Genomic DNA, 23,571 nt, shown 5'->3' with positions numbered 1-23,571 from the left:
TCCAAATCTGCATCGTCAATGAAATTCCAATAAAAGTCCATTTAAAATTTCTATTTAAAAAATAGGAATTTTTTTTAATGGTGCCGAATAAATGATTCTAAGAACCGCATGGAAGGATAAAGCACCAAGCACGGTCTAGACAATGTCGTGGAGCGGTGAGGACAGCGTCTTGCCTCCCAGACGCCAAGACTTGCTAACGGCACGGTAATCATACAGTAAGAATTATCAACACACGGTGGGGCCGGGACAGACGACGGGGACAGACCAGGGAGCCGAGCAGCAGAGCGTGTACCTGGTGGAGCTGCGGAGGGCAGCTCGCTGGGGAAAGGTGTTCTGGGATGGAGGAGGGGCTCCCGAGGGAAAAAGATAAAATGAGTCCCCAGCCACAGGAAGGCACCCCAGGCCTGGAGGGAAAAGCAAAATCAAAAACCCGCTGCAAGGAAACACAGGAGATTCTTTACAACGTCAGTGTGGGAAAGATTTCCCAAGTAAGATGCAAAAAACACATAAACCTTACAGGGAAAAATGGGGGGAAAACTCACCTGCATGAAAATGAACATCTTCTACATGACAAATGGCACCATAAACATAGAGCAAAGACAAGCTGTGGCCTGGGAGGAGATATCAGCAATGTACACACTCAATGAAGGATTTAGACTCAGAATATTAAAATTTCCTACTAATTGGTAAGAAAACAGCAAACAGCCCAGTAGGAAAACAGGAGAATAATACCATCTGGGAAGACACAAAAGAGGACATGGTATACAGGCCGGTCATTGCACAAAAAGATGTTTACCTAAGTTAGAAATAAGGAAACACAAAGTAAACAAAGTACCACTGCACACTCCTTGAATGACCAAAAATCGGCTATCACTGAGTGTCAGTAAGGAGGTGGCCAGAACAGGTGCTGGCAGCTAGCCAGAGGGATAACAACATTCAACTACCTGGCCACACCTGGCCAAGCTGACGAGGGCACACCCTGTAACCAGAGATCGTATTTTCGAGTGTGGCTCAAGGGAAGGTGGAGGTGTCTATACCTTCTGGGTCCACCTGTGTGGCCACCCCTCAGACAAGAAATTCTTCAAAGAAACGTGTGCAGGATCAGTTTGATGTAAAACTTTTTTAGAGCAGAAGTGTAACCCATACCTTACGAATGTGGTATTCTCATCCCACAGCGTGGCGGCTGCTATGGGAAGTGTCAGGAGCTGAGCGTGCCCCACCCCCGGCCCCCACCAGGCGTCCCCAGCAAGAGTTGAGCTGTCACAGAGCTGTCAAATCTGAGACACTTTGTCACAGACCGCTTTGTAGCAGGCCCTCTTTGAAAGCGTCCCAAGTGCAGAGTCAGTGAATGGGTCAAACTGGGGCTCCAACAGGCCTTCTGAGCTAAAAATGGTGACCTCTCAAATGTGAAGTAGGGAACCACCAAGCGGGGGGTCCTGAAGCTTGAAACTGCCTCCAGATGCAAATGACCCACTTGAGCAGCAGTTCAATCTCTCTCTCCCCTAAACACACAGGAAAAGCTGTCTGCTGGCAAGCCCGGCAGGGGACGGTAGCTGCAGGGGCTCTGGGGACACTCCCCAGGGACCTGGTCTGGCACAGACCTGCCGTCAGTCTGCCTGGATTCAGAACCTCCAGCCAGCTTTGCCAGGCAAGTTACCCCTCCTCTCTGGGCCTCAGTTTCCCTCTCTTTGAAACAGATAAGCATCCTGTGAGAGCTAAATCAGTCAATTCATTTAAAGTGTCTAGAATGGTGCTTGGCACATAGTAAGTGATCAATAAATGCCAGCTGTTGTTAAAAGCTATTATCACTGCGCCCCTCAAGTTACCAGAGCTCTTAAAACAAAGTCTGCCTGGTGCACCCCACTCCACACACAACGGGATTGCCATGAATACCTGCTGCACACAGGAATGAATTCTAGGTAGGAAAACCTCACTCTCGGGTAGGCGATGCCTAACCAGAAGAGAGGGCTGTGCCTGAGTCTTGGGCCCACAGGGAGCAGACAGACACAAGGGAACCTTCGGAAGCAGGAGGCGGCCCTGCTCCAGAGGCCTGTGCAGTTCTCTGCCACACGGAACTTTGCCTGCACCTCCTTTCTCAGGACAAACAACAGAAGTGACGTGGCCTGCTCATATCTCTAGTTGGTGGCAAAGTCAGAATTAGCACCTACGTGTCCTGAGTCCCAAGTAAATGCTCCTTCAACTACACCGACTAGACCGCAGTGTCTTCCTATTAAAATACTGGGCCGCAAACAAAATTACTACACTCTGCACGACAGGCTGGTAATGCTCCTTGTAAACTTACTTTTCATGCAACTCACACTTGCAAGTTAAAACCGAGAGCGGACATCAGTCAGCAATCGATGGTCAGGGGTTAGCCCACCCACCCCAGCCCTGGCCAAAGAAAGAAAACCCCAAGACAACAGCTCTCAGGGTCAGTGGAACTCCGCATCCCACTGACTCTTTGTCGACTGACACAATCTCAGAACGGAAGGGAAGATCTTCCTGTGCTTTGGTTTATAGTCAATTCCTTAAGTGAAGAAGCATTCTCCGGAGAGTGTCAAATTTCAGCCTGTAGCAGACTGCTCCTCCCTGGGTGTGCTCCCACAAAATGCACTCCACACACCCCTTTAAATGAGTATACCACTTAGAAGCAACCCTCAAAGCACTTTTTTTTTTTTTAAACAGAACAGTTGTTGCTTACAATTAAGTGACTAGAAACCTGACTTCTGGAACCTAACAGACAGTGTGCTCTGTGGTTATGGTCCCATTGTCAGGGCCTGTCTGCCTCGGTAAATCCTGGCAGGCGGGGGGCTTACGGCAGTGATGATGCCCACCTCCCTCAGGTGACTTCCAGGAGCAGAGAAAAGGCAGTGATGCACTTAGCATATTGCTTGGCTACTGCTAAGGACTCGATAAATAATAATAGTTCACTGTGATTTTAACCACATCTCACGGCTTTCACATTTAGCCATTATACCTTAAAAATTGTGCTCAACAAGGATATTTATTGAGAAAAGGCAGCGAGCTCTTTTCTCTACCCAAGTTATTACTGCATCCTATACACAAAGACGTTCTCCATTCCAAATGCATTTCAGGTGAGGTTATTGACCAGAACGACAAATTATGGGCTACTCTCAAAGAACAGCTTCCAAGAAGAGCACCCAGCAGCGGATATCTCCACTCCATAAAGGTAAAACTAGTGCAAAGGGAGAGAAAACTACCCGGACACATATGGAAAAAGAAAATATTACATTTTACCAAATCTATTCAAGTCTGCAGTAGAAATTAGGGTCCACCCTATGATTTAAGTGTTGTGTTTTCTTTTTTTTTTAGTTTAGTGTTCGTTTATAGCTTTAAAACCCACTCCTAAACACAATTTTTCCTTTAAAAGAGTAGATTTTAATGAAGTACACACGGCACGTCATTTACTGAACTTCCACTACTTGCCAGGGCTGTTCTGGATATTCTGCCGCACTCGTCTGACCCATAACCACTGTGAGGTCATTGTCATCACTCCCATTTTTTGGATGAGAGAATGGAGCCTCAGAGGTGACATAACTCAGCATAGTTTCAACTGAAATTCCACACGTGAATCCAATGACAGCCTTTTCCTTTTGACAGTTATTAAACTCTCAGATAATCTGTCTGCTATCCTTAAAATAGCCCTTTAAAAACTGCCGGGCACATGGAGGCGGCCACGCAAGGCTCAGGAAGGAAAAGGAATGCCGGCCCTGCTGGCGTTTCCGCGAGCGAGGCTGCACTGTCCGTCTGTCCCGAGATGCTCCCGGGAGGAAAGCGTGGCTGGTGTGGTCTTCAGATACCACGCAGCTGCCCCTGGGCCAAGCCCCACACACAGCTCTGACTGCTTCCGGTGACACAGAACAGAGAACCTGAGAGGTTAACTCCTCACTGACTACCTGAGAATTCACTTTTCTGGGCCACAGGCAACAAACACAATCAGGTCTCCCTCAAACTGTGGCATTCACTGACTGAACTTTCTAATATCCTAATTAAATAGCATCCCTGGTCTTACGAGGTAGGGACACAGAATCTGATGTCTAAAAGTAACTGAATGCTAAGAGCCAACAAAGATGCTCAGGCCTTAGATGAAAGAAATTTAGGGGACCCCAGTGCTAAACAACCCACCCAAATTCATCAATGGTTGTTTCCAAATCTCCACTAAAGGCCCCGTCCTTGTGTGTGAGAAAGAGAGTGTGGGAACCTTCTCCGACTCCCTCAAGTGCCTTCCCCCATCCACACTCTCGCTCATAGCCACCTGTCCTCTTTTCGTCCTTATCACCACCTGAAATCCTCTGCTGTCATGTGTTTGCCGCCCCCGCCAGGGCGGAGACTCTGTGAGAGCTGGAACCTGCTCTCTCCGCCCGTGCTGTATCTCAGACTGTGCTGGCCTCGGAAGGGGCTTGGCACTACTTTATAAGAAAGGAAGGGAAGGAAAAAAGAGAGGAAGAAAAGTCTATATTGAGCAACTACAAAAATGCACTGGGCATTTTAATTCATGTCACCCTCCTAGCAGCTGGGATATTATCAGTTTTTCTGCTGACAAATAAGGGTCCAAGTCTCAGAACTGGTTGTGACCTTGCTCAAGGTCACTGCCTCTCACCACTAACTAGTTATCCAGTCCACTCCTGGTCTGAGACTAGACATTTACCTTCCAGGACCCCTTGAAGCAGGCAGAATATGATTTTCACAGACGAAGGAACTGAGGTGAAGTTTCTGTCCCAAGGCTGCTGAGGTCACGATATTGAGCAATGAAGCCAGGTCTTGACTACCACACGATGCGCCAAATGCGCAGGAGCCCAGGCTAATTCCTCTGCTCAACAGGCCTCCCTGGTGCCCCAAGCCTGCTGTAGGGTCTTTCTGGAATGCAGCCGAATAACGTGGCCACCAGTCATTCCTGACCTGGGGCTGAATTAGGTTGACGTGCATTCATTACTCAAGGCAGCTTTTCTTCCCTAGGGACCCAAAAGACATGAGAAAATAACTTCTTGGGTTGATAAACTGGCTTTAAGAGTTCTTAATTGGTAACAGTTAAAAAGTTCACTCTTAATTTTTAAACTTTTTCTAGTTAAAGTCTTATTATAACTTAACAGTGGGTGATTCTAGAATGATTAAACACCCAAGTTGATTATTTGGGATTTATAATTTTGCCAAATACTGGAGTGGCCTTTTTTTAAACTAAGTCGCCACCACAAAGATGAAAATTCACAAGATTCTTTCATGTGGGGAGTTTCTTCAGAGGACTAAGAGAAAACAGCTGAATAAAAAACCTGTTTGAGGACTTCCCACACCCCCATGAAGATAGGAATTTAAAAATAATAATAACAGCTCTATTGAAATGTAATTTACATGCCATAAAACTCACCCTTTTACAGTGTACAATTAGGTGGTATTCAGCACATTCACAAAGTTGTGCGACTATCACCACTAATTCCAGAACTTTTTTTTTTTTTTTTCCTGAGACCGAGTCTCGCTCTGTCATCCAGGCTGTAGTGTAGTGGCCTCATCACAGCTCACTACAACCTCCAACTTCTGGGCTCAAGTGATCCTCCCACCTCAACCTCCCAGAGTGCTAGGATTACAGGCGTGAGCCACTGCGCCCGGCCCAGGTTTAACTTTTTGAGGAACTGCCAAAGAAAGGCAATTCTTGAAATTTTTTTTTGAATTTTGCACAAAAAATTAAATGAAACTGAATCATCAAATAAAATTTATCTGCCTGTTTGAGAAATAAATCTTATAGAGTGATGTGATTAACATTTTTAAAAAATTATTACGGAAAGAAAAGATTTCTACGTGAATGCTATAAACGCCATAGAACCTTTCAACTGCAGTCATCAGTTGCCACAGTGTTCAAGGTACAGGGCTGAATATAAACAGGACGGAGACACAGCTCCTGCCCTGCTGGCCCTCGGGCTTTAGAAGTGGGACAAAGTACCTGTGCTGTGGATTCAGAGCTGCTGCAGCCACATTCCCCAAGTCCCCAAGGTCTGCTGCCTGCTGTGTAGTGGGAGGTGTTCATATCCCCAGTGTGTGACCACCCTGGGTCCCAAGTCTTTCTTCCCAGTTCAGAGACCTCCTCTGTCACTGTCCTTCCTGTTAGGACGAGCCTGGTGTGCCCTCCTCTCTAAAAGCCGTGGTTGGTTTGTCAAATCAGTGCTGCGGGCCTTTGATTACTCCAACTCAACGTGTCCAACATGATACAAGGAAAATGAGGTGGGGTGAGGTGGTTTTAGACTCTAATGAGGACTGAAACAAAATCTGTTGAAAACAAGAGAGGAGGTGAGAGTCCAGTGGCTACCACAAACCTGTGGAGGAGTAGCTGACAAAGTCTGGACACTGTTTCGGGTTTAAACAGCATCAGGGAGCACATGTGACCTCACTGAATCCTCGTACCAATTCCATGATGGGGTTATCCCGACGGCCCTCACCTTAGTTACCTGAGGACGCCCACCAGGCTCCCGCCAGGCCCCGGCAACGCCATCCGGGGGCAGCCTGCAAGCACGTGTCCGCTGGAGTCGCAACTTTATTTTTAAGTGACTCTCTCTTTCCAGGCTGAGTCACTCCTGCAGTGTCTATATAAAGGCTGTTGAGGCAGTGACTAAATGCATCTGGGCCCAGGCCACAACTATATATTACTACCCTCCGCCACCCCCACCCTTCTGACTCCCTTCTCACAGGGAGTGAAAGTGAGTCGTCAAGTTCGCGTCTTTCATTCTTTTGTCTTCCTCACCTCGGCAAGAAGGGAGCAGCTGAGGTGTCAAGGAGTCGGCGCTGAGCACATCATTTCCTGGCTCACCTCAGAAACAGCACATCCTGTCGAGAACAAGAAGAGACCCCTCCCCTCGCCCCACCTGCCGGCGCCCGGAGGGAGTTGACAAATCTAGCCCATCTCGGCGACAGCGTGAGATTTCTCTCCAGGTCACGTCTCAAGACAGCTCCCAAGCCTGGTTTTTCACCAGTTACCCAGGAACGTAAAGATCAGAAGACACTCTAGGCCTGAGGTAGAAAAGGCAAATTAAGATGTCAGGAGACTCAAAACACAAAAGCCAGTGGATGGCAGTTATGTGAGCAGCAGAGAGGGTGTCCCTTGTCACAAACTGGGCATGCTGAGTCACGTGTTGTGACCGAGGGGGCTGCTCCTGGCATTGCGCACAAGACCTCTCCCTGGGGCAGACAGCGAGTGAGCAAGAGGCAGCCGGTCCCCAGTCCTGACCACAGGGAACTGGGCCCCCAGTGGTCAGGGCCAGAGACAGGGGAGAGACGTCACAGCACTTGGGCAGGACAGATGTAGAAAGCACAGACGCAGACTGCTAGCAGGGTGGACCAGGCGTCATTAGGATTAACGCTCCAGAGATCCAGAAATGTTTAGGCAAAAATACATCAGGGGGAACAATGACCCACGAGAGCCCTTTAGCTGCAGTTCAGCTTGCTGCGCGGAGCGAAGGGCCCAATTAACCTAACGAAGTCCTCCACGCCAACCGAGAAACATTCTGGGGTAGGACTGGGCCCACTGAGTGACGAGGATGAGCCCTGAGGCTGGTTTATGATAAAATTGCTGCATCTCAGGAATGCGGTTCTCCTCTTTTCTTGCCCCTATAAAGGATGGCTCTTCCCAAACTGAAAAGCAGCAGAACAAAACAAAACGGCCCCTGCGCTCTTCCTGGAAGCAAGTCCGACACTGAAGACCACCCTCCTGACAGTCAAGCGTCACATTAAATGGCACAGGCCTGAAGCAAGGCCTCTGCTGCAGGTTTCTCCAGGGAGGACGTCACACCTCAGCCCCAACCTGCCTAGCCACGCCCCCCAACCCAGTCCCCTGAACCCCCTAGGGCAGGGCCAGTGAGCTGGGACTGCAAGTCACAGGCAGCGCATTCCCTGCAACCTCCCGTGACCTCACCTTAAGGGCCTTGGCTGCACGAAGCCCATCTGGGTTAGCTCTGGACCCTCGTCTTGTCAGGGAGCCCGTTAAGGCACAGGCTCAGGAGCCAGACTGCGCGGGTTCACGTCCTGGCTTGGCCGAGAAGTCGCTGTGGGATCCTCAGACAAACGTTTACCCCAGGAGCAAACTTAAAACTTAACGGAATAGACACGCAATTCCCAGGCAGAATCATGAAGCCCTGGAGTGATCCTTCTCACAGTGCCTGAAGAGAAGTAACTCAGTTCCCAGGTGCTTGTGGCCTCGTCCATCCCCAGGCACCTGAGACCAGGAAAGACCTCTGGAATCACATGCAGGAGACTGAGAGTTCAACCTCTGATCAAAGCAACAGAAAAGGAAAGGGCAAATGAGAAGGCTAAGAGACATCTCCGGGGGGTGTGGGAGGCAGGCTTCTGGTCTCCACCATACACACCGCTCTACCACAATCAGACTTCCAGAAAGCTGCCACCAGCCTGCGGAGCCCCACATCACCCTCCATGCACCTCCCAGTCCCCAGCACCCAGCCCAGGGCCAGGGCACAGCTGGTCCCTGCTCAGCACCGGCCACCTCCCTCTTTGATCCCCTCCGGCCCTGGGGCACAAGGAGGAAGAGGAGGGAGGAGACCCACGTGGTGCTCGTGGCGTGGCAAACTGAAACCGCGCTGTGGGCCCAGGGAAATGTGTCCCAAACCAGGAGCGCATGATGCGTGCTGAGGGGTCCACCAGTAACTGTGTGCAAACACGTGCAGTTCTCAGGGTAGCGGAACCTTAACATTCACCGATATTTTAAAGGTTAAGAACCAAAGCTCAAAAAGCAGAACTGTTTATCCACAAGAAGGGTTACTGAGCCATATGTGGCTTATCCAGAGAACTTTTATCACCACTGACATAAGAGGGTTTCTGTGGGGAAAGTCTACGGCAGGAAGATTCCAGGCATACCATCCCAGCACTCAACATGCTGTATGATTGCGTTCTATTTGCTTGGTAAGAAAGATAAGAAACTTTTCAAGAACAGTGATAGAATTTTGTCCTCAGAGTCAAACCGTCTAGCACATGGAAGGTGTTCAATAAATACTTGTAAAATGATTGTTTTTACAAACCAACTTTTGAAACACTTTAAGCCAAAAACTACCTATAGCTGTTCTTGTTTTTTTAAAAGTTCCTCAAGCTGGCTTTGAGGAGCAGGAATCAACTGCATCTAATATGTTAGCTAGTGAGTGCTCCAAGTTAACACTAACAACACAGACTGGACTGGACTCTAGGTGCCAAGCCTCTGTGGAGCCCTTTGCATGTACGCACACACGCATGCACACACAGCAACCCTGTGAGTTGGGCCCTGTCATTACTTTTTTTTATAGATGATGAAACTAAGACTTTGGGAGGTACGTAATTTGCCCAAATACACATGGCCAGTAAGTCACCTGCAGTAATAACCATGCAAAGAAGACGCCCTAGAAATACCCACTGTCTACTATGTTCAACTACTGATTCTTAATTCAATAGGCCATGGATGTTCAGTTACAATATTTAAAAACATTTTTGTTTCTAAAAGGACTCTTGATTGACTCAAACAAAAAGCATAGAATTTTATTCACAGGATAACTGCAATTTCCTTCAAATTAACTACAACTTTGGATCAAAAAGACATAAGCGGCCGGGAGCAGGGGCTCACACCTGTAATCCCAGCTCTTCTGGAGACTGAGGCGGGACAATCACTTGAGCCCAGGAGTTTGAGGCTGCAGAAAGCTATGATCAGGCCACTGCACTCCAGCCTGAGCAACAGAGCAAGCCCCTGTCTCTAAAAATAACAATAATAACAATAATAATAATATCAAGTGACTACACATGCATTCATCTAATGACATGACACTGAAACTTTAAAAAATTCATTCTAAATAAAAAGCATTCAAGGCTTCTAGCTACCTCGGTGCCCACGTCCTGATGTTCCTGTGGCTGCTCCCACCACATAGCACCCCTCCCCGGCCTTCCCAGATACCTCCCCATCACAGCCCACCTTTTTTCCCCAGTGGCTTCTGGGAAGGGCTAGTCTGAGAAAATATGAACTCCCTGATGAGGAGACTAAACCTTACTGACCTCTGAATTCTCTTGGGTGGTGCCTAATCCTACATGTTAGACATGTCAGACACTCAACAGACACCAGGAGGAAATTTTCTCCCTTCTCAGAACAAAGAGGGACTTGGGCGTTTTCATCGAGAACCAACACACTTGGTGCAATGGCAGCAAGAACACCACCGGCCCTGGCTCTACCACACGCGAGGCCTCGAGAATCCCGGGCCTTGTCCCTAAGGAACAGGAGGTCTTCCCTGCCAACAAGCCAGGTTTTTTTTACCCTGCAGAACGAAGCTCTAGGCAACTTTCTTTTTCAAATGTGCAATTTCTAGAAGTGTTACCTCCATAGCGTGTGTTAATCTACTTCTTGGTTATGTAATGACCTGTCTGGAGGTATAGCCAGAGGAAGTGACCAATGTCAGGGCTCCTCGACACTGACATCCCAAACAAGTGATGATTCAATACCCTCTCTTGGCCCAGGCCACGCACTCGCCTGAGGCTCCACACGTGCTGTCAGAGGCCCGTGCCACACATGCTATCAGAGCTACACACACATATGCTGTCAGAGCCCCACACGCACCCCTGTGCACCCCAGAGGACTCTGCCTGCAGTACCCATTCTCACCACCACTCTGACTTTAAGTGGCTTCAAAATTTCCGGCAGAAGATTCCGGCCCGTAGAACAAGTGAATTGGGTCACTTTTGGGTTAGGCTTCCCATGGGGCCCCACAGAGATTTCCAGGATGACCCTCAGACAGGCAAGTGCAAGCAAAGCCCCAGCCCCCAGCCTCCCCAGACACTCGTGCCACAGGAAGACCCTCCTTACTGCAGCAGAAGAGGAGGGAGCGGGCGCTGGCTGTGACCACCTGGCAGAAGTCAGGCCGGGAATAAGCACGACGGCCTCCTCCCACCCCCTCCATCCCTTGCAGGTGGGGTTCCGGCCCCCAGAGAATACAATGTCTATTCAGGTGCCCTGAAAAGAAATGCCCCAAATGCCATTTGCCAACCAGGCTGCCCCCTCCCTGAGCCTCTTCTGTTTATTGGGGTTAGAAGGAGATAAAAAGGCAAAGTTTGAGGCCAGGTTTTTTTGAGTAACTGATGTGAGATTCAACACGAGCCACGTGAGCTGCCTACTAGCTCGTGCAGGACAGGCCCACTGGGCGCCGACAGAGGGACAGGGCTCAATGCAGCTCGATCAACACCCAGCAGCCTCACTAGGGTTGAGGCAGCCGGAGGGGAGGATGCTCCACCTCCACGGGCACCGCCATTCACCGCTGAGGATTCTGGGATTTCTGAGGCCTACCCGGGACCCAGTTCTCTGCTCCGTCCCACCCTGACTGTGTGACAGATTGTAGTTATTTATTTGTTGCCTGTTGCCTCAAAAGGATGGCCTTGTTCTTCTTTAGGATTGTCTAGGGAAACCCCAGGACATCTGGTAACCAAGGGAAGGGCAGTGAGAACACGGGACAGCGGCCACAGCTAGATACAGGAATAGCGCCAAGAGTGGCTCGAGAGATGGACGGGAAGCGGGTCAGCCTAGAGAAACAGAGGCAAGGCCGAGAGCTCGGGCAACCCCACAACGGGCCCTTGAGGAAGGTCTGCTCTGCAGCAGCTGAGAGACAGGAACAGAGGCTGCCGCTGGCTCCTGCCTTCACCCACTAGGCTGAACCGAGAGAACGGGGCCCCCCACCCTCCGACAGCCACACAGAGGGCAGCAGCGCCCACGCAGCAGTGACTCCGACCCAAGATTCTGCTCTGAGCAGACGTGAAGACCCACACTGAAGGGCAGGCAGAGACGGAGGGTAAGCAGTGGTCTAAGATCTGAACCTTTTAGGTGCGTCTACTGCTGGAACCTTCTTTCTTCCTACCCTGCTTTCTTCTGAAACATTTATTCTAAAATAGAGGGTTAATAATTTGTTTTCCAAAATGATTCAAGATAGCACTGCCTTCAACAGCAAAGCTCCTTCGAAACATTTTAAATGAGTCCACTTTTAAAAATTCAATTCACACCTTATTTTTCAGAAATATCATATTATACGAGTTAGGGGCATCTCTCCCAGAAAGCGGCTTTGCTTCCAGGCCTGTTCCTTTGTCCTACATGGAAGAACTGAGAGCTGTGGGAAGATTCCCAAGGCCTGGGAGCCCTCCCATCCAAGGGGCAGTGCAGAGGCCGCGGTGGGAGCCCATGGCAAGAGAACCATCGGGGCCCAACTGGCAGAAGATACCCCCCACCCCACCTCCGCCAAAGCAATGCCCAGGTCTGCTCCTCCATCTGTGACACTCTTGCTTCTTTTTTATTTCTTACTATACCCTTGACAGAGACAGAAGGGAAAAAGGGACCTAGAAACAGACTAGGCAAATGTGGCCCCAGTGACTCTCAACATCGGCCCTCCTAAAGCACATATGCAAGAAAAAAAAAGGGAGCAGGTGACAAGGACATTCCCAGTGCCCTTTACAGATTATTTCAAGAAACACAGAGGCATTTAAAAGGCCCTTGCAGACTCAACGTCTGTCTTACAAGCAGTATCGGCACGTGGATACTCTCAGATGTGTGCAGCCTCCAGACACACTCTGCCTGCCCCAGCACCAGGGAGGCAGGCCCCGAGAGTCCTTCGTGGACTTTGGTGGCTACCCAACATGGGGCCAGAGGCTGGGCTGGGTTCGAGGGTCTGACACATCCACACACCTGCCCGCAAACTCTCTCATACCCAGTTTGTTCGGTATCTGCATTTGGAATTAGCTTGGGCTTTATTATATATAGACAACCTATCAAGGGCGACATCCCCACAGGCTGTGTGGTGGCATGCAGCCTGCTGCAATGGGGCTGAGGACATCGGAGAAAGAAGCAGGCTGTTTGCCACACGTTTGATGAAAATGAAATGCCTACGACACGTCGTGTGAATGTGTACCGGAATAATAAGACCCCTTCAAAGAGATTTCGAGGGTAACCCCACCTCACCTCTGGAGTGTTCTTCTTGAACTCTCGGCTCTGCTCGATAAGCCGCTTTCTGGACTGCTCACTTTCATCTTGCCGGTTCGCCAATACCGTTGCGGTGGCATCGAGTTCTCTCTGTTGAGAAAAACAAAAAAGGAAAAGCAAGACTGTAATTGCGCCTTCTATCAGGGGAGATCATATTTGCATTTGACCACAACGCTGGGTAGAGACCCCAGTGGCTCCAGGGATTTTTAACTCATTGGCAGAGGAGGGGCTGAGGGGCAGCAGGAAGGGAATGAAAGCAAGCCATCCACCCCACGCGCACTGGTCTGAGAAAACCAAACTTGCCCAGCTTGGTGCATCGTGCATCTACACGCACTCCACAGATGACTCTGTCCCTATAACAGAACACACAGAAACATCTTCCTGCTAAAACCCATCAGGCCAATGCACGCCCCTCCCTGGAGCCGCTCCTGTCTGTTCTTCACAAGTACCTCTTCCAGCTATCTGGGGCGGGGCACTGGTCTCTCTGCTGAGCTCTGCCCGCTTATAGGGGCACTCTGCCTGGCTGTCCTTCAACGTGTGGGCCTGGGACCGTGTGTGCTGATTCAAGGTGGCCGCTCCAAGTGGCTTCTCAATGGCAGGGAACACCCCCCTACGACTGAGTTGTTTGTTTTCTTTCTTTCTTTTTATTGAGACAGTCTCACTCTGTCGCCTCAGCTAGTGTGCAATGAGGTTATCCTAGCTCACTGCGACCTCAAAATCTCGGGCTCAAGCGGTCCTCCTGCCTCAGACTCCTGAGTAGCTGGGACCACAGGTATGCACCACCATACCTGGCTAATTTTTCTATTTTTTTTTTTCTGTAGAGATAGGGTCTCGCTTGTGCCCAGGCTGGTCTCGAACTCATGGCCTCAAGCGATCCTCCCATTTCGGCCTCCCAGAGTGCTAGGATTATAGGCATGAGCCACCATACCCAGCCTTGATTTGTTTTCATTCAACAAATACTTATTGTGAGCTTCCTTTAAGTCAAGCATCATGTTTGGGACCATGAACCTATTATTAGTTTTCAAGAGGGACCTTTAAGAGGTAAATTCCAAGAATAATTATTTCCAATATCTTGTAAACTTTTCGGAAACGAGGCACCTGGAAGTAATGGTTTTTCTCAAATCATGTTACTCGCACAGGAACTCTGAGGACCACCAGGAGTGGGTGCCGTACGAGAGGACCTGCCAGGGTCTGAGGGCTTTGGCCTCTGCTACGCACGACCAACTGACACTCAGTGCGTCCAAGAATCCGTGTCCTGGCCTCCGAAATTCTGGGAGGAGCTGCCAAGAGAATCTGTTTCAAACAAGCCTGCAGCAGATGGGCCCAGAATGGTGCTCCAGGCTGACAGCAGGAGGACAAGGACACGTTGCCGTAGCCACCAAAAGGCCTGTTTTCTTGCTGAGTCGCTTCAGTGACTAAAGACACACGGCAGCACATTCTGCTTAGATTCAAGGTGGCTGCTCCAAGTGGTTTCTCAATGACAGGGACCACTACCCTGTGACCCAGCAGAGCAGAAACCCAACGAAGCAAGGGCCGAAAGGTGTGTTTGGTCAAAGCTGAAGATCATCACCAGACCTCCAGGAAGCGAGGAAAGTCTCTCTCCGCCCACCTTACCGAGTCCCACCTGCCTTCCTTCTCGGTGGAAATAACCCAGCAAGTCTGTAAGCCCTGCTGTAAACGCTTCGTTGGTGCCACTACGGGGTGGGCCACTGCCAGACAGGATGACAGAGTGCTGGAACACACATCCAGCGTGCTGTCAGCTCAGAAACCGGAGAGTTTAGAAAGGAGGGGAGAGGGGGAAAAAACCCTAACAAACCAGCGATGGGGGGAGAACCACCATACCACACTCTCCCCTTAGTATTTCTGGCATTAAAGTAAACCTTGGGCAAACAAGTCCTAAAGAATAACGTGGGCTAGGATTCAAGAACAGATGTCAAAGCTATTGCAGAAAAGAGGGAAACACTGAACATTTTGATAGACCACATTTGAAACGCATCCCAGTTAAGGGAAGGCAGGGAAAAAAGAGCAACGGAGACCAATGTGGTAGAGTGGGGAGGAGAGAAGAGCAGTCCCAGACGAGCAGAAGGCTCCGCAGAAATATAAACAATCTGGGAAGGAGGAGGACTTCGACATCTATATTTAAGCAGCAGCAGAAGAAGTTATAAAAGGAGACTTCAAGAAGGGGGAGAAAAAGCCAATATTGAAATATGACAAAAAAGAAAAAAAGTCGATGTTTCATTCCAATCGCACACAGACACAGAAAACTTAGAGAAAAACAAAAGAACACGACTGCTTTCCACAGGGTCCCTGCTTCCTCCACTGAATGGAAGCCTTGGGCGGGGGTCACCCAGTCAGTGGGCGTCTGCTGACTTCTTCCAGCCGGCCAGGTGCAGGATGCTGCACGTACCAAGGTGACTGCAGGGTCCCAGCCCCGGCCCCTGCCTTCCCGTCAGGTGGGGAGAGTGGGGGACACTTTGTGGGGGATGCCAGAAGGGCACGGGGTCTGTAGGCCCCTCTGTCCCCCTTGGCTCCCCATCCGCCTCTCCCTAGGCAGACCGCTCAGGAAGCCAGAGCGAGGAGGGCTGAGCTGAAACAGGTGGCCCAACTCGAGGCAGACCCACCTTGATCACGGGGCTGCAGAACCAGCTCGCAGGAGGCAACTTGCTGCTGGCAGTCGGGGACTCGACAGGGGTCCACCGCGCTCCCTGCCCCACGCTCGCAGACATATGCAGGTCGGCATGGGAAACCAATGGGGGTCTCCAAATTTAACACTGTGCTGCCACCCGCCACCACAGAAACAGATTGGCACAGCGAGGAGGAGAAGCTGAGCTGCCACCAATTCGTGGAGCTTCCACCGCCCCAGATCGGGCTGGTCAGATTTAAGGCTCACAATTTTGACCGAGTCCCTTAGCAGGGGGTGGAGGGATGCCCATCACCAAATCCCTTTGAAGGACGCTAAGGCGTTCTCAGGCACAGGGAGGAGACGGCTATTAAACATAAGCCAAATACTGTTTTATTATCTACCAAGTCTGCCTATACTCAAAGTGTCAAATATAATGACACATTAACAGGGGAATGTAACGCATTTGGGAAGGTGGGGGTGGGGACTCAAATACAGACCCCGCGGCCCATGAGTCATGGGACAAATTTAAAAAGGGAAAAAACAGAGAGCCCCCACATTTGAAAGGCATTAAAAAGTCACAAAGAGCAAAAACCCTGGAACCAACCTACATGTCCAGCAACTGCCTGTTGGCATAGCCGCTCACGGATTATTCTGCAACGCTTAAAAAAACCCATAGTCCTACGTGTACTGTATGATCGTCAAGATATAGCTCAAGCCAAAAAGCAAAGTGCAAACAATGTTTATCTGTACATATGCTCGCATAGGCTGAGATTATCTCTAAAAAGACACAGAAGAAATTTGTAACCATGCTTGGCTCTCAGGAGGGACCCATGAGGAGAGTTCCGATTATTTTGCCATATGCATGTATTATCTAGTTGGAAAAACTGCAATATAGGTTAACTTTCAAAATCCTAATGTGAAAAAGCACATACACATATAGTTATGGAAATACACATTACATAATGTGTGCAACAAACAACCTCGTGACACGGAGCGTCTGTGTTCGCAGTTAGTGTGTCCACCTGCAGGGGGCAGAGGCCTGGAACCGACGGCCTCTTGGTCTGGGGATTCAGAGAGTGAGGTGAGCACGTCCCTTGTCAAACAACAGCTGCTTCTTGTACAACATACTGCCCACTGGCCAGTCTCAGGCGTGTTAACGAGGCGGCGGTGGAGGAGGCGGCGGCTGCCACGGAAAACACCCCCAGCCCAGCCAGAACTCTCCCAGGGAAAGGCAAAGGAGGGCGTCCCCTCAGAACCATCTAGAAGTTCTCTCCTGCTGGAAACACCTGAGGGCCCCAGATCCCAGGTCATAGGAGGTCGGCAAGCTGACAAGAGGCTCAGGACCTGGCACTTCCAACAAGGCTGAAAAAGCCAAAAATTTTACTGAGAAAATGTCTGTCTGTTTTTACTGAGAATGCAGACAGCGTGTTTTTATCTTTCCGAGTGATCATGGTGACTAACGTCAGGATAAGTGGGGTCCAGGGAAAAACCTTGCTTTGGATCTGCACAGCCCAGGTTCCAGCCCCAACCTGGCCCCCGACACTCACTGGGCCTCGTCCAGCCCCAACCCAAGTCATCAGACTACAGTTGGCCAGGTGTAGACTCCGTAAGTGGTATCCCTCTCTCCATTCCGTAAAGGCTGCTACAGGATGGGAGCCCCAGAGGGCAGTGCCCCTCCTCAGAAGAGCTTCCTGGGCCAAGGCCAAGGCTGGGGATCGTCCACCGTGGGGGCCTAGCTGCTGGCGTCTCCTCTCATCTCTGAAACCGAGGGCTGTGTGCGCAGAGGCAGCCTCATTCCATGACGCTGGTGTCCTGCCCGAGAACGGTGGATGGCTGGAATCCTGTTTTCCTCACCGATTATAACTTCTGGGATGTTTTCTCTCCATTTCTGACAGATCCTCTAAGGGCAAAGCTCTTAACATATTAAGTTTCTCTCTGTCTGAACTCCAGCCTTTCAGCCAAGTATTAAAGATGTATTAAAAACAAAAAATGAAAAAAACTACCACATAACTTGCTGCCTGTTTAAAGGAAATTGTGGGAATTTTTTTCCCCCAAATATATTAAGTATTGTAACAATGTCGGTAATCAGTTTGGAACTGTTCCTCCTTAAAGTATGCATGCCAGCTGTTTGTGGGTTTTGAACTGGGGGGCACCTGCAGCGCCCCTACCACGTTTGCTGAGATTCTCTCTCTCTTAAGTCCCCAGCCTGCACAGGCTCCCTGCAGATGCCCAGGCTCCAGAGGGTGGGCTCCTTCCAGGCCTACGAAGGAGGTGTCCTCCCTGCAGCACCCCTGGAGTAGCGGGGAAAACATGCCTGGGCCAACCACATCAGCAACATTAATATCTTCATTTTATTATCTCAAACTTTAACCCAAAGAGTTAATTCATCTGATGTTTCTTTAGGGATTATCTGTCAAACTCATCAAGCAGCGCATCCTATATAAAAATTGTAAATGGTTTATGTTAGTGAAAAAAATAGATTACTCGTGCAAAAAGGGAAAGGCCAGTGTGGTTCCTGCACTGGGTAGTCCTGAGAGCATTTTTTTGTTTTGTTTCCAACAACAGAATCATTTGACGAATGGCAGGTGTTCTGGCGAGAAAGGGGTGGTGGGCCCACACCCACCCACCAGCCTCCATCACCGTCCCAGCCTCCTACTCAAAATATCTAAAGACCCTTCATTCAGTGACGTCACAAAACCCTGGACTGGGATCCAGGCTCCATCCCTACTGTGACCTGTGTGGTTGTGGGCAGGTGACCTCCCCTCTCTGGAGATAATTAAGACAATGCATCTCAAGCTCCTGGCACAGTAAACACCTCATCCAGGTGAATTTTCTGTACCATCAAAGCCACACACTTGACCTCAGATCCCAATTCTTTCTGCCACCAGCAACCACACACCAGTACAGAGGAACTGGAGGCCGACCCTGACCTCCAGGTGCCCAGAGTCCAGCAGAGCGAACGAGGCAGGCATGAAAGAACGACAGGACACAGGGACCAGGCCGTGGAACAAAAACAGAAGAAGAGGTTAGAAAAGGGAGAAAATACTTCCAGCGAGAGACAGCTCTGAGTTTTCATGAGACATGCCCGTCTTAGCTGGGGCCTGTGGGGAGAGGGGCTTAGTCTCCATCACCCTCTTCCCCCCCATCAGGGCTGACCCAGCACCCAGCACTATACTCCACACGACACAGTGGGGCCTCGGAGCAAGGACAAGCCTCATCACGGTCACCCAGGCAGAACGGGGACGGGAAAGTGCTGTCGGTGAGCGGAGGCCAGCCTGGCTTTGGCATATAAGTGGTTAGAGGGGCTGGGGTGGGGGGTGCTGTGCAAAAATAACTGTGCTCAATTAGAAATGCGAAACTACCTCCCCAAAATATGTCCACGAGCGATCCACTGCAGATACACAGATATACATATACGTATAAAATTTGCTTCTATATACACAGGAGTCTCTGGAAGGCCACACAAGCACAAGATGCTGGTAATTTAACAGAGGGGCACCTGGCAAGGGGTGGGGGTCCTTTAAAGGCTACATTTGGATACCTTTTGCATTTTGTGCATGTAAATGTAATATCTACTCCTAAAAAGTAAACATTTCTCTCTTAAAATCTCATTTTTCCCCTACAATACCTAGGCTTTGAAGCACTGACAGGTACCGAGGATCCCTCATGCCCAGAAGGGTGCCCACAAGTTCACTCTGTCCTCTTCAAGTGCGTGTGGACACACAGTGGGCTCCATTTAAAGGAGAGCCTTGTAGGATTCCCAAATTGGCCGTTAATGATTTCATTTATTTTGTAAGTTTAGGTTGAGAGCCAGGTCGGACCTCCTGTTTCCCAAATGTTTTTCAGACACTTAATCCTTCCCCCTCACGTTCCCACTCACAACCTTTGACTCACACCACGTGATACAAAAGTCTGAATTACAGCTTCGTTATTCTGTGATGCGATGTCCGACCTGTAGGCCAGAGTGGGTGTCCCGACCCAGGACACGCCCCCTCTAGGAAAGGGGACATGCTATTCGCTGCTCAGGAGACTTCTTTGACTTCCTAGGGGGCTGGGATGAGACCACTGAGGGCCCCCCAGCACCCTGAACCAGCAAGCTGGCCTTCTTCTCATGACCCCCGAGGGCTGGTGCCCTTCTTTCCCCCTGGACAATGGCATAGGCTCTTCGCTAGGCTTGGAGGCTTTTCCTTTCTCTCTTCCATGAAATGCTCAAATACCACTTCCCCACCCACTCCCGCCACACTGCAGAAGGCAGTAACGTGTGCTCGCTCCCCAGGCCCTTCCCGCAACATCCGCTCTGCCTGAGCACGGGGCTAACGCTGGCCCCCACGTGCCGGGAGCTGCAGCGAGGCCCGCACTCTGCTCACCGCACTCTGCTCACCGTGGGATTCCCAGCACTTTGCAGAGTGCTGGGGCATGTCACAGGCAGGTGGTCAGCGTGGCTGACAGAATAAGCTTGGAAAAGAAAAGAAAAAGAAAGGGAAAATGCACTAACTGCTATAACAGAAGTTCAGAAAAAGTGCAGAAAGAGTTCGGAGAAAAAAAATCAGAAACAGCATTATGAAGACAACAGCATGAGCATGGGACCCAGAAGACAGCCAGTGGGTGGGGGACCCAGATGAGGGGAGAGGGGACAAACTTAGGGACTTTGCAGATTGGCAAGGCTTCCAGGATGTTGTGGCGGCTGAGGAGGGTGGGTGGGGGACCGGGGAGACCCACGCCCTCCTCTAGCTCAGTCTCAGAGGATTCTGGCTCGCACCCCAGAGTGGCACAATTTTTATAAGGGCCCCTCCCCTGCTGAAGCCAAGCCCTCCCAGCAGACTGGAAAGTCACCTTCATCTGAGGCCCACCGTAAGAAGGGGGACGGGAAACAGGGGGCCTGGAAAAGTGGAAAAGTCGATTCCAGCAGTGGGACTAACTGTCCTCCCCAGGGCAGGGCGAGCCCACAGCCAGCAGCACCCAGCATAGAGCCCAGCATGGAGACAGTGCTCCACCAACGCTGGCTGAATGGGCTGCATGAACAATGAGCTTCCTGGGTTGGTCTCTCCCTGCCATTGTCCAACTCAGGCAACAAAAAATCGAGCAACAGGCATGTGAAGGAGCAAGCGCTTGCCTATAGATCCACTTTCTAGTTATCTGGGGGCTTAATAAGAAACGCTGTGAGTTTCAGCCCTTGTTGGGAATCTCTACACAGCACAGCTGGCCCTCCTCTCCCATCTTGGAGGTCAGGGCTGAATGAATAGAACAAAACCTCCTGGCCAGATCTCACCGCGCGCGCGATGGCTGTGCTTATGGGGTGGTTTTCCCACCACAAGAGTGGATCCTGTTCCCAGTACCCAAAAGAAAGAAAACGTCCTGGCTCCAGGACTGGAGAGGAGGCACCTGCAGGCTGATGCGGAAGGAAGGGCACTGATTTCTGATGCGAGGGACCAGTGTGAATATGGACTCCCACTGCCAGTTAGGTGAACAGCTTTCAACAAGCCATCTGATCTGTAAAATGGGTGCAATGCCACCTACCCACTGGGTGCAATAATACTTCCAACAGGATTAGCAAGAAGGTATATAGGAATCTGGAGGGTGTCCATTGTGGTTGATACCCGTGCTCCCTTGGCCCTGCAGACATCAGCAGGGTAGCAACAGTTCCCAAATTGGGAGGACAGTGAGCACGCTTAGAAAATAGCTTTACAAAGATAAACTCCTGATGCCATCTTGCTTTCCTAGGTGTGCGGCAGCTTTCTTTCAAAATCACAGAACAGGAAAAGACCCAGTTCATTTCTAGTTACTACAGATTTTACTAGACCACGCCTGGCTTTTGCTCTCTATTGTGGAAAGACGGAGAGAGGTTCTGAGCCCCCCGACCCAGGAACAGCCGAGGGCGGGGCTCCTGGCTCTCCTCCTTCCCAGCTCTGCGACCCAGGCAAGCTATTTACCCTAAAATGGGGACACATTGACACACCTCGTAGAACTGCAATGAGGATTAAGATAAAATGCCCAAGATCACCAGCGAAGACTTTCTTGAAGACAGTTTCTCTTTTCCTCTTGCTATTCAACCTGACCTCACCTCATATACAGATTATTTTCCCACGCTCCTTTAACTCTTAAAATGGTATTACACATCTAATATGCACTCAGCATTGCTTGATTATGAGAGATGACTCCTAACCCCAGAAATTCAAGTGAAACAACTTAATCCAGTACACACTTACTACCCAAGCCTGCATTGTAAACGTTCGCTGCTTGAATCCGTTCATCACACCCCCAGGAAACTAGCAAGCACAGCGCTTATCTGGGGTGAATCGTAGGGTCGGAAGAGTGGGGTGGAAAGGGACAGAGGTGGGACAGGATTTCTAAATATGTGTGTGTGTGTATATATATATATATATATATATACATAAAATTTTGATTCTGGGCCAAGTGAATACGTTACCTATTCATTAAATCAAATAAAAATAAATTGATCTAACAAAAGCTGAGTACAAAGTTTGCATACAAGCCTTTTTGTGAATTCCTCAGGATTGAGAGATTTCAATAGAGAACCAAGATTTTGGTTTTTGTATTGCACCGCATCAAAAACCCACTCCGCAAAGACAAAAATGCCAGATGTATCCAACAAGCATTGCACTACATGTGATACTTGCTAGACTTTCATTTAAATGGTGAGACGTGAGAGACAGTGTCTCGGGGACGAATAATGCAATATGAGGTGGTGTAGGCCACGTGGCAGGGAGACGGAGGATGCCTCTCAACCCGAAAGAGAAGGACTCTGCTGTACAGATTAGTTGAACCGTATGAAATTACTGATATTTGACCACTTTTGAGCTACAAAAATGTCCATTTTATAAGCAGTATTCACTGCTCTCTTTAGGCTGTATCTCAAAACGACACAAATTCTGCCTGCCAGCCTCAGCCCTGCAGACACACTCGGCTCCCAATGGCAGGAGTTCACCCCTCTCCAAGCTTCACCTTCTCCAAGGAGCCCTGTGCCGAGCCATCTGGGGCATGGTTCGCAGTGCAGGATGATCTCCGTCTGCCTGCGTTCTCCACTGTACTCTCCCCTGGTTATCTTGTTCCTGGGTTAAAGTGGGACCCCCTTCAGTGGGTCCCATGTTTTCTGCCTCCTGTGTTTCCCCAGGCTACGGTACCCCCTTCCCCTGCAGGAGCCGCACTGGCGGATTGGGGGGCCTGCTGAGGCCTGGCCCGTTGTTGACACTGCCCCTCCTGTGGGCCTCAGGGTCAGCAGGGGAGAGAAGCAGCAGGAGCTTTGCTGATCTGGTCTCACAGCTAAAGAAACTGAGGTGCCACACGTATGTAACTCGCCTTTGCCAACAGATGCTCAGGAGACAGACCCCTTGACTTTGTGGATTCTTTTTTTCTTTTATACTTAGTATATATTATGAGACAAATGGGAACTTGTTAAAATTAAGCAATGTCAGCCGGGTGCAGTGGTGTGAGCCTGTTGTCCCAGCTATCTGGGAGGCTGAGGCAGGAGGATCTCTTGAGCACAGGAGTTTGAGTCCAGCCTGGGCAACATAGCAAGACCCCCATTTCTTTAAAAAAAAAAAAGAAGAAGAAGAAAGAAAGAACTATCCATGAAGGATTCGTGGCTAAGACGTTCATTCCTTTGCCAAGCTTGACGGAAGTGCCCTGCTACTCTGGCTGCAGGATAGAGGTTGAAAATCAGCGAGAAGAGACAGGCCCAAACTCTGCAGCTGCATCCAGGACCGAGAAAGAGACAGAGCTGAGCGATCTTTAGTAGGCTGACCCAACATCCATTTGGAACCCAGGGACCAACTAATTCGATGAGGTGGATGAAGAGGAACTGCACTATCCAAAGTGGTAGCCACTAGCCACAGCCTGTTTCTCAATTGCAGGTGCTGCACTTTGAGGGCTCAACAGTCACATGTGGCCAGTGGCGATTATATTTGGTGGCACCGGCACAGACCATGCCACCAACACGGAAAGTTCTG

General features: G+C 49.9%; 1 protein-coding gene across 3 annotated transcripts in view; it reads right to left on the bottom strand.

The window, feature by feature from the left end:
• Positions 1 to 23,571, bottom strand: part of CUX1 (cut-like homeobox 1) — a 365,653-nt gene that overhangs the window by 272,400 nt on the left and 69,682 nt on the right. For all 3 annotated transcript variants that reach the window (XM_012663953.1, XM_012663954.1, XM_012663952.1), the window contains exon 2: positions 12,961 to 13,071. In XM_012663953.1, coding sequence (XP_012519407.1) covers positions 12,961 to 13,071 — 111 coding nt within the window. The remainder of the gene's footprint in view (positions 1 to 12,960; positions 13,072 to 23,571) is intronic.

Source organism: Propithecus coquereli, unplaced genomic scaffold (assembly GCF_000956105.1).
Source record: "Propithecus coquereli isolate 6110/MARCELLA unplaced genomic scaffold, Pcoq_1.0 Scaffold840, whole genome shotgun sequence".
NCBI lineage: Eukaryota > Metazoa > Chordata > Mammalia > Primates > Indriidae > Propithecus > Propithecus coquereli.
The sequence above is the reverse complement of the archived record's forward strand: the minus strand, read 5'-3'. Positions and strand labels throughout refer to the sequence as shown.